This window comes from Grammomys surdaster, unplaced genomic scaffold (genome assembly GCF_004785775.1).
Source record: "Grammomys surdaster isolate TR1022 unplaced genomic scaffold, NIH_TR_1.0 125614, whole genome shotgun sequence".
In the NCBI taxonomy this organism is placed as follows: domain Eukaryota; kingdom Metazoa; phylum Chordata; class Mammalia; order Rodentia; family Muridae; genus Grammomys; species Grammomys surdaster.
In genome coordinates this window covers 2,248,738-2,260,353 of record NW_021620456.1, presented here as the reverse complement: position 1 = coordinate 2,260,353, position 11,616 = coordinate 2,248,738, and the positions used below count along the sequence as shown (strand labels likewise).

The 11,616-nt window shown below is 43.0% G+C and overlaps 1 protein-coding gene across 1 annotated transcript in view; it reads right to left on the bottom strand.

The window, feature by feature from the left end:
- Positions 1-2,795: 2,795 nt before the first annotated feature.
- Positions 2,796-11,616, bottom strand: part of LOC114638634 (receptor-type tyrosine-protein phosphatase gamma-like) — a gene marked incomplete at its 3' end in the record, with an annotated part of 540,119 nt that continues 531,298 nt past the window's right edge. Inside the window, exon 7 of the mRNA XM_028787198.1 lies at positions 2,796-2,953. Coding sequence (XP_028643031.1) covers positions 2,796-2,953 — 158 coding nt within the window. The remainder of the gene's footprint in view (positions 2,954-11,616) is intronic.

Below are 11,616 nucleotides of genomic sequence, written 5' to 3'. Positions count from 1 at the left end.
AGCAGAAAAACCCAGGTTAGCCTGGCACCATGCCACCTGCTTTGCCTGGAGGATAAAGGGCTGCCCTGCCTTGTATCTTCCTACAGCTCCTGCTCCATGTAACCAGAGAAAGGTTGACACAGGATTCCTTGGGACACTACCCAGGACCTCCTCTGACTTATTTAAGGATGGGCATGTGACTCAAGGCCAAGAATTTGGTTGGCTGAGTTCTCAGAAACATCTTTAGGAATCCTTTCTTGCCTACTCTTGACCTCAAGAGTCAACTAGGCCTAGTGCAATCATACTATAATCATGGAACCAGACCAGAGCCAAGTTCTGCCGAAGTACAGGGTCAGTTCCAAAGCCATGTAAGAAGCTTCCTGATTGGTGAGCCCTCTGGATGTAAGACAGATGAAACACCCAGGTTCACTGAGTAGTTAGAAGTCAGACCAGTGCAGGAAGTCTCATGCAGTGTATCTTGAAACACCCTGACTACTGCTTCTCCAGATACACTGTCTGCTTGGATGTACTGAAGTGGTCATCTCTGTCTGCTATAGCCAAGACAATGTCCAAGCAGAGCGTCATCTGATCCTTTCTTCTCCCCCCTATTCTCTACCCTCTGCCTTGCTTTAGAAAAATTTCTGGACCATCCTCTAAGATCAAAGCCTTATTACTTGTTTTCTTAGTTAAGTATTAGTATTTTCACACCATTCTAGAACTTTTCCTCCCCTCTGCCCCACTGCTGCACACAACTGTAAGGTTGGCTGGGTAGGGAAGGGGCCATATGAATGAAAGACCCTTACAGGAGTCCTTCACTTCAGATAGTGCTGGTTAGTGGCTCCTTCCTCCTATCCTTCTCTTATCCATTGTTCTTGGTCCTCTTACTACTTTTTCCCAGTACAAGCTGAGGTCTTTTCTTAAGATAACATTTACTTGTTTATTTTGGAGGGCTGTGCACATGGAAGGCAGGAAGAGGACAATGTGTGGGAGTCTCTTCTCTCCTTTCATCACGTGGACCCTGGGGACTGAACTCACGTCATTAGGCATAGCTGCAAGCAAGCGGGTTTCCCTCTGAACTCCTTTATGGGCTCTCGGCTGAACTTTTGATAAAGGAAGTGTGCTTTCCCAGAAGTGCCCCTTTATTTTGTCACTCTTCAGGAGGCAGTTTAACGGCCCTCAGGCCACAAGGGGCTTACTTTCCTCAGCCAGTATACCAATCCCAGCCCAGTTTTACCAGTTTCTCCCTGTGAATGATTAACTTCTTGGTCTGAATCCTAACTTTCAAGGAGAGCATCTCAGACCCAAACCAGAAGAAAGCAGGGCAGCAGTGGGTTAGAAACACTTGGTTTGTAATTATATGATGACAACTACATGTCCCCACACAGCACCCAATGCTTGTATCCATACCCTGATGTCCAGTGTGTGCCATGTTAGGGCAGCACCCATCTCTCAATGCTTCTGCATCACTGATCCGGTTGACACGTGTGAGGCACCTGTTCATAAACAGTTTGGTTGCCTTAGATATTCAGTGCCCCTGCAAGGCCCGAATGTACCATGTCCCAGCTGGTGGCACTCCTGAGAAACGGGAGACAGGATCAGGTAGATGCCAACTTCTTCAAGGTTTACCCCAGGGAGGTCACAAGTAATCCTATTTTGATGTCCTTTCCCACTTGTTCTTGCTGCCTGCTGCTTTCTGCTCACCATATCCTGCCTCCCAGGACCAGAGCTGTGAATCTAGGCAAGCATGGACTAAACCTTCAGAAACTGAGGCAAAGGAAAACTTTCCTCCTTTACGCTGATCTGTTTAGATGGTGTGACAGTGGGAAGGAAAGAGGTCAGAAAGGCCAGGCAGGGATGCAGTTTGCTCTACTTTGTGCATACAGATCTCTTTTCTCAACTGCTGAAGGCTGAATACTCAGAGTATGATCCTGAAGATAGACACATGGCTTGGTCTATCCCAGCTGTGTGATTGATCCTTGAAGGCACCTACACTCCACTGCCTCTTCACTGCTACCATAAAATAAGGGTATAAATAATTCTGACCTAAGACCATGCCTCGAACATAAGCTATCACTGTGGACTAGCTATTATTTCCTCAAGACCAAATCCCAAGCAATACTTCACTTCATGTCTGCAATTCTCAGTTAGTTAATCTTCACCTGAAAAAATATTTTCTCCAAGTCTAAAGCTTATTGTTTATATTACTTTTACAGAATTTGTTCTTTGACAGGTTCATAGACGTATAATACGGATTCTGAATATTGTAACCCTGCACACTCTCTAATATCACTTACAACACTATTATTGTCTCTTCTCCCTACAGATTCCTTTCCCACATGCATTTCTTTTACCTATTTCTTTTAAAGCCACCGAGTTTAACCAGGACTATCTGTGTGACCATGGGTTTGGAAATGTCCATTGAGCCTAGTGGTCTCATTGCCAGGCTGAATACAATGACTGCCCTATCTCCAGAACCCATCAGCCACTGGATCAGTAGGAATGGGTGGGACCCTGTAAACCACTCTTGGATCCATGACTGACTGCTGATAGGCCCAGTCTGTGCAGGCACACTGCCGGAAGCCATGGCTGCTATGGGATCCTGATTGAACTGGCTGTGTTATGCCCACAAGACAGCACTGAGAAATCATATTTTACACTTTGCTATTCTTGGGTTTAAAACTATATGTTGGATACGGTAAAGAAATCAATAAAAAGCAGAGTTAAACAAAAGCCCATACTAGCCATATCTAGCAACAGTAAATATTCAACACAAATCTAGCCAAGATGGAAACCAGAAATGGGAGCAGGGTGCTTACCTGGTGATAGGAGATGGGCACAGGCCTCCGGAAGACAATCCACTCCACAATTTCACTACATGGAGGAGTAGTCAAGGAGCCAGTGTACCTGTAGTAGCTCCCCAGGGATGCAGGCAGGAGGTCTCGGAGGACGAAGGGATCCAGAAAGGTCTCCTTCTCTGTTTGGGGAGAGAGGTGAGAAGGTCATAACAGAATGTCAACAGCATGCCTCAGACAGACAGCTCAAACCCCAGCCTCCACCCTAGGCTTTTCCTCAGATACACTGGCATCTGGTGGCAGGAAGGCCTCAGAAAATAGGGCAGCTAGTCCCAGACATGTGGTACAGAGGCAAGGTTCCCCAGTCAGTGAGTTATAGCAGTGCCTTCCTGCTTCCAAGGAGTCAGAACTCCTCGGCAGTGAAGACTGACATGCCCTGCAGGAAACTCCATCCCAATCTTGCTTTATTTACCAGTCAAGCCTTCTCTGTCTAGTGTCTATGAGCTGATAACCAGTAGAGAAAGCTTGGAACAAAATGAGGCAATTGGTACAGCAAACAAATAAACAAACCAAAAGATCTCATCAAACCACCAGTGAGCTAATACAGTGCTCATTTTCCAAATGGGCCACATTCTTCATGATGACTTCAGAGGACGAAAAATGCTTAGTTTCTATAGTCACCCTGACTGAATTAAGAGACACCTAGAACACTTATTGAAGCACACCTTTGGATGTGTCCCTGAGAGTGTTTCCAGAGAAGAGTGACTAGGGCAGGGAAGACCCTAAGTGGCTGGAGATCAGGACTGAATAAAAAGAAAGGTGTAAGAAGAAAGCCCGCTAGTGTTGGTCTCTTTCCTATCCCTGTTTCCTAGTCAGCTAAGACATGAGTAAGCAATCTCATGACTGTCACAGCTGCCAGCAGCTCCCACTGTAATGCCTTCCCTAACATAATGGACTGTGTCCTCAAACTGTTTGCCAGAGAAAACCCTCCTTCTTCCCTTGCCAGTCAGATATTTGGTCAAAAGAAAGAAAAAGGTAGTATTATTCAAAGCCTATCCAGTTTCAAGTAAAACCTTGACAGGGCATGTCTCTGACCTTGAAATACTGGCCACTGAAAGGCTTAGAAGGAAGAAAGGGAAGGAGAGAGCGAGTGTCTGTCTGTCTGTCTGTCTGTCTGTCTGTCTGTCTGTCTCTCTCTCTCTCTCTGTGTGTGTGTGTGTGTGTGTGTGAGAGAGAGAGAGAGAGAGAGAGAGAGAGAGAGAGAGAGAGAGAGAGAAAGAGAGTAGAGAGAGAGAGAGTAGAGAGAGAAAAAGAAGTAAGGGGGCCCATACTCAAATAAAGAACAACAACAGACTGAGACAACGATCCTGACAATGGCTCTGTGTAGGAAGTAGGCCATCCTGCAAGAGTCGGTACCCATCTGTGGTCATAACAGCTCCAAAGACACTGTCCTGGGAAGTGAAGCCAGGCATGTGAACACCAGAAACTACCCAGCTCCAAACAAAGGACTTAAAACGAGTTAGATGAAAACTGGAGGTGGGGGATATTTTAGGCAATGCAAAGCTGCTGAGGGACACAGAAAGAGTGTAATAGAGGAATTGCTGGGATCATACTGGCCTGCAGCCATGTCTGTGAGGTATCGTTTTGACTTATGGCAGCTGTGGGAGGCCAGGCAGGTCTGGACTATACAAGAAAGCCAGGACATATGAGGAAGAGAGTAACCCAGTAGCAGTGTTCCTCCAAAGGTTCTGCCCTGGCTTCCTGCAGTGATGCATTATGATCTCCAGTGTAGGCCAAATGTACTCTCTCCTCCCCTAAGTTGCTTTTGGTTAGCACAGAAAAGCAAACTAGAAAACTGCCAAGCACTGCTTAAGCTCAGTAAGAAGCTCATGGGTTGATCAAGTGACCTCTAAGGCTTCTCAATTGTAAATGGGCTGTGACATAGAAGACAGAAACCACCCAGTAAAAACTGTGACCTCATGAACAACTGGAAGCCAGGCAGTGGTAGTGTACGCCTTTAACTTGGGAGGCAGAGGCAGGCAGATTTCTGAACATAGCCTGGTCTACAGAGTGAGTTTCAGGACAGCCAGGGCTACACAGAGAAACCATGTCTCAAAAAACAACAAAACAAAACAAACAAACAAAAAAAGAGCAAGAACAACTGGAAGGCCAACAATTTCCAACAGCGGTTACCAGTGCCTATCCTACAACATAACTGTGGGAGAGAGAAGATGGTCAGAAGTCTAGCTTGGGATGTTTAGCTGCAGAAAGATCACCAGTGGAGAGAACGCTCACCTGGGAACTCCTGCCCTGCCTCAACCTACCCCGTTGGTTTCTGTTAGATGCTATGGGCATCCAAGCTGACGATGCTACTTTTCTGTTGTTATTTGTTATTTCCTTGGATGCCTCTAAACTGTAAAATGACTATAATATCTTCTAGGAGAAATTTTTTTACTCTCCTGTCCTCTTGTTTTTTTATCTTTTAGTATCTTTTCTCTCTCTTTCTTAAAATTTAGATTTATTTATTTGTTTTATGTAAGTGAAACTGTCATTGTCTTCAGCTACACCAGAAGAGGGCGTCAGATTCCATACAGATTGTTGTATGCTACCATGTGGTTGCTGGGAATTGAACTCAGGACCTCTGGAAGAACAGTCAGTGCTTTTAACCTCTGAGTCATCTCTCCAGCTCTGAGAATTTTTTTTTTAAACAAGGGACCACTCTGTTCTGCCAGACACTCTCTCTGTTAAGGACTCCAGCTGACTGCTTCAGTGGGGGCTTCTTCAGTCAGCTATGCACGATGTTTTTATGTATCTGATTTGACAATGTTTTGTTATCTATGTATCTATCTACTCATCTGTTATCATGTAATTATTGTTATCTTTCTCTCTTTCTCTTTCTCTCTTCCTTTCTAACCAGCTATCACTTAGCTAGCTGTCATCTAACAGTCATCCATTTATAATTTTATAATTACCTATCATCCATCAATCTAGCTATCATTTAGCTATCTATCATCTACTTATCAATCATCTAATAATTACTTTTCATTATCATGGGGGTCAGAATCTATCTACTTACCCATCTATCATCTACCTACCTACCTATCATCTATCTACCTATTATCTACCTATCATCTATCTATCTATCTATCTATCTATCTATCTATCATCTAACTACCTATCATCTATTTATCTGTCTATATATCATCCATCAATTTGCCTATCAATCATCTACCAATTTATTGAAGTCAACCATCTAGCTATTATTTACCTTCTATCACTTGCTATTTATTCTATTACTTTAGCTTACTGTATATTTAATAAAACATTCTCATTCAAAACTGAAAATATAGCAAACGCATATCATTCTCTAGACTGAATGGAATAGTCTTATTATTCACCCTACCAGACATCGAAAATTATAAACTTTTTTTATAAATCAGAGAGGGTTCTAGTTTCTATTTGCATCTTTAAAGAAGATTTGGACTTAAAATGGAGACAGCACCTCCTCATTGCACTTACAGATATCTTTAGGCTATCGAGGTCTTGCTAATGGTTTGCTTCTTTTCCTCAGGAGCTTTCACCACAGCTCCCAAGATGTTGCTGGTAGCCTTCTAGGCTTTGAGCAACCCTCCAGATATACCTATATGCCTGGAGCCACATTCTTCCCACAGTTTGACCATCTTACACTACTCACACAGACTATCCAGGGTAGACTCAGTATAGCTTCCATACTCCAGAAATCTAAGTACCTGGCAGAAATCAAAAGAATCCCAGTAGAAAGTAAATGAACTAAAATCATCAAAACTGCAGTATCGCCGGGTGGTGGTGGCGCACGCCTTTAATCCCAGCACTTGGGAGGCAGAGGCAAGTGGATTTCTGAGTTCGAGGCCAGCCTGGTCTACAGAGTGAGTTCCAGGACAGCCAGGACTACACAGAGAAACCCTGTCTCGAAAAACCAAAACCAAAACAAAACAAACCAAAAAAACAAAACTGCAGTATCTTCTAGAAGAGATTTTTTTTAAGACATTCTGGGCTATATTCTGTGTTTCACAATATCCTACTCACAGGCCAAAACACTTTCACGGCATTCAATACATGTAGAAGGTCCTGTTTTAAAAGACTTGCAAACTTTAAGTTATTTGATCCTTAAAATAACTTTATCAAGTTAGTCCCATTATGGACCCAATTTCCAGAGTCTAGAATGTAAAACATGGGTGTTAAGAAACAAATCATCATAATTTCCTAGGACTACACAGTTCAACAAATTATGCATTTTTGTATATTTGTGTGTGTGCACGCACGCATGCATTTTTCTGTGGATGCCTGTGAATGTTTGCATGCAGAAGTCTGATGTCAGCGCTAATGTCATTTCTTAGGCAATATTCATCTTGTATTATGAAACTGGCTCTTCCTGGCCTGGAAGTCACCAGTTAGGCAGACGGAGACCCACCTTTGCCACCCGAGCAATTGGATTACAAGCATACTCTATCACCTCCAGCTATTTTTTTTTTCTTTAAGTATGGGTTCTGGGGATCATTTTCAGGCCCTCATGCTTGTACAGCAAGCACTTACTTCCCTGACAGAGTTCGCTCCACAGCCCGGAAGTGTACTTTAACATGCTTGACCCATGTAAAAATCAAGGCACAGAGATGCCAACTACGGACTCCCATTGTTATAAGAAGACAGAGTACAGTGGTCCCTTACCCAGGAGCAACAACAGAAGTCCATGCTCCTATTTTTCCTTAATTTTTTAAAGGAAAAAAATAATGCAAAAGTCTTTAAATCATAGGTTTTGCAACCAAAAGCATGATCCCAGTTGAATGAAAGTGGAAACTAAAGGGCATGCCTCTCCACCCCCTGGCAAGTCTGGGCTTTAATTTTCCCTAGTAACCAGGGAGCCAAATCACAGGAACACCTATCAAACTGTGCTTGGCTGGGACTGGCTTGGCTGGGAGAAGGACTACTTTGGCCTTTGCTTGCAGCCTCTATGTTTCCCTGGCCACACAGCAGCTAACACAAAGCCAGAACAGAACACCCAGAGGCTGTGCACAGGGCTCAGCATCATAGGCAGCACAACTGCTACTTTCCTGTCTCCCTTGAGCAGCAGGTGAAGTCGGCATCCCACTAAGTAGCCTAGGATCAGGGGCTCCAAAATGAAAGATGGGAAAAGCTGTAGTTTTTCTCTAAGGGAATGATCCGTGTCAGGTTTCCAGGTGAGCAGGCTGTGTGTATAATAACATCAGGACAAAATGAGATAATCCCTGCCAGATGACACTACCCCAGACTCCAGAAGAGGCTCTAACGAACATGAAAAGATGAAGCAGCAACCTGGCCCATAATCCGGGTGAGGTGATGCCCTATGGAAAGAGAATGCTGGCTCGGCAGAAGCGAGATCCATGTATTTGTGAGTTCTTGTGTGGTCTCATGACAGCTCCAAGTGTGAGCTTTGCTGTGATGGGGCTGACCTCGAAAGTCTAGGATGTGTGAGCAGTTCTGGGACAGAGCTGGCAGACATCGCCAGGGGCTGGATTCCACTTCCCTGTCACCACCTCCCTACTAGCCTAGAAGGCTTGAGGCTGCCCTAGGTAGGAGCTTCAGGAGGGAGAACACCACTTCTTTCAGCAACACCAAAAAACATAGCCACTACATCCAGAGCTGACAGAGACCAAAGGTCACTCTCAGAACTTCTGACTTAGTCCACTTTGTTAACATTACACAACAGATCTAGGGTCAAAAGCTTGAGGCGAACAGAGACTCAAGTACAATCCCTCCCTAGTATTTGGAAACACAATTCAGGAAATACACCACGCTTAGAGCTTTTCCTTTTTCAACTCAACTGCGAGTGCCTTCAGGGCACATGCTGTCTGTGCCAAGGTTCTAACCTGGACTTTGGAATGAAATGATATTGAAAAGCTGTGTGACTTTAGACAAAGGCGTTATCATCTCTGGGCTATTTCTATAATACGTAAAATGGCCATCATGAGACTTTATACCCTCTAGGGCTGCTATGACCATTAAGTTATTTGGAATAAGGGGCTTAAACCAGTCCCTAGCCCATTGTAAACCTACATTTCAAGGCAGCCCCTGGCTAAGAGCAAGCACCGAAGGTTCCCAAGCTGGCTTTCGCTGTGTTTTTAAATAAGAATAGCAAGAATTCTCTATAAACCACTAATATTTTAAATATTTAAAAGTAAAAAATATTTTAGGTAAATTAAGTATTTTAGGTTTTGCAGGGCAATCGAGTAAATATTTTAGATTTTGCAGGGCAACAGAAAATGTCAAAGGTACCATGTTCAAACTCATGTAACAGAATCATTTCTACACTCTTATTAAAGACATTTTAAATTTAATAATAACTGCATATACCCTTCAAAATCTGTCTGCAGTAATGAGAAACACGCAATTCATATTCAGAGAATAACATTTTGTGTAATTAGGGATGCAGTATAAAAACTCAGAAGCTGTGCCCAAATTGGCAGTGGAAAGGACTGGGCTTTCTGTCCAAAATTTGCCTACCTCTCCCCTTAACCTAAGTTCCAGAAGGGGCTCCCACACAATGTGACACGAATTTCATTCTGAGTCATAGCAGACTTGCAAGAGGGCCAGGAAAGAGACATGTTATGTGTTAACAATCACACTAGCACTAACTTTTTTGCTTTTTTGAGACAGGTTTTTGCTACATAACACAGGATAGTCTTGAACATAGTCTTCTGTCTCAATGTCCCGAGTTGGAAGTGGAGACACCTAACATGGGAGAACTTCCAATATTGTCCCATTTGCTTCAGCCACAGGTGCTGAACCGACAGAGCCTACTCGTGAGACAGGCAGGCATGACCCAGCTCACAACGTAGCTCTTCATGAAGAAGATCTTAGTAATGGAGATGTTAGGAGGAAGAGAGTGTTGCCTCAGCCATGTAGGCTAGAATCACAACTCAGCTTCTGCCCAGCTTCTCCCCGAAAGCTACCATGCTTCTCTGAGACAGGATAACAAGAGTGCCCTGATATTGGAGTCTGAGCAGTAACTAGTTAATACTGTTTATTAACTGGTTACTTGGTATTGAAAGTGCTTGACATTGAGAGTGCCCAGAAGTACTGTTCAATGAAACTAGTCTGTCTTGTGACAAGTTTATGAGGTTGTATTACGCCACACCGACCTACAAAGTGCATCCTTCCCCCAACTTCTAGCCTAATGAGTAACCTAAATCGAAAGCACTTTTAACACAGCCACTTACCAGTTGAGAAAAACGTATACTTCTCCACCATTCTTTGCATTATGCCATAATAAGCAGGTGCTGCACAACACTAGATAAAAGGACTGAAAAGGGATGGCCCTCCTATTCCACTTTCTAGGATCCTGGTTGCTGTATGCAGACAATATTATATTTTAATAATTAATTGTTCATCAAAGAAAAAGATGAGGAACAGGGATGCCAAATTCAAAGTTATTCAAATTGGAGAAATGAATAATGCATGACTTTTATATTAAATACACACTGTATTAAGTAGTCTACATTTCACCCAACTCTGTCTTTCATTTTTTCAGCGTTTTGAGCGACAATATGAATAATCAGTTAGGGGAGGTTTGTTTGGAAAAAGGAACACCTTATTTGAATGCAAATGAAGTATATTTGAAGATGATTAAATTTTCCTTATCAATTAGGAAATTTTGTATGAGGGCCTTAAAGTCATGGTCAGCCATTAAGCTCAACCCAGCCCAGTTCTTCTTGCAGCTTCCTCTCAACACTAAATTATATCTGCCTCATTCTGTTCAATTTCTACTTTCTGATAGCAGTGCCAAGAGGCAATTTTTAATTAAAGAAAATTTGAAAGATTCAAACATGCATAATTGGATTAAAAATGTGATCATTAAAACATTAGATGATAATCATCTGATTGATTGCATTTTTCAGTGTGTTAATAACTTAATATTTGCAATGCTTTGGTTACATAGGGACAAAGAAGTCTCTTTAGAAAATATGCTGAATAGTCAACATATAGATGATAGCAGTGACGTAATTAAGAACTGTGGGATTTTTCCAGGGATGGTAGCACACACTACTTGCCATAGAGAAGAGTGGGATATTCAACAGAAGCAAGAACGAGGCAAGATCACTTATTTCTGTTTTCCTAGAGGAAATCCCAGAAACCTTAATAATGGCATAAATAGCTAGTGCGGTTGTGGCGGCTAAGTGAGATTGGCTTATCAGATGAAGAATCCAGATCACCAAATGAAAACACACCGAGAGGCCCAGGGAATGACACTGTCACACAACCCTAATACAAAGCCACTCCTCCTCCTTGACTATGTTAGTGGTTTCAGTTCACCAAGCATGCCATTTGTATTTAAGTTGATGTTCAAATAAAACAGGTTGACATTACTCTTTCCAGAGAGAAATTATATGAAGATCACAGTGAGGGAAATGGATGTGGCACTGAAAATTATGGGAGTTATATAATGACAACACACAGGACCATCCAAAGCAGTTCCGGGGCTTGTCTCTACCTGTAAGGCCTGGGAGCCCACAGCTGACATGATGATATATCCCCGAGGCTTTCTTCTCACCAGGTCACAGAGCTAATTCACAAAAAGGGACCAGGTACACAAGAATTAAGTGGTTTTGACAGCAAACAAGAAAGTGGTTGGTGTCAGAAGGTCTCAGATTGGGCAGAGTGACATATAACTTTAATCTAAGCACTCCAGCGGCAGACATGGGCAGATCTCTGAGTCTGAGGCCAGCTGGGACTACAAAGTGAGATCCTGTCAAAGAAAAGGAAAGAAAAGAAAAGAAAGAAGAGAGGAGAGGAGAGGAGAGGAGAGGAGAGGAGAGGAGAGGAGAGGAGAGGA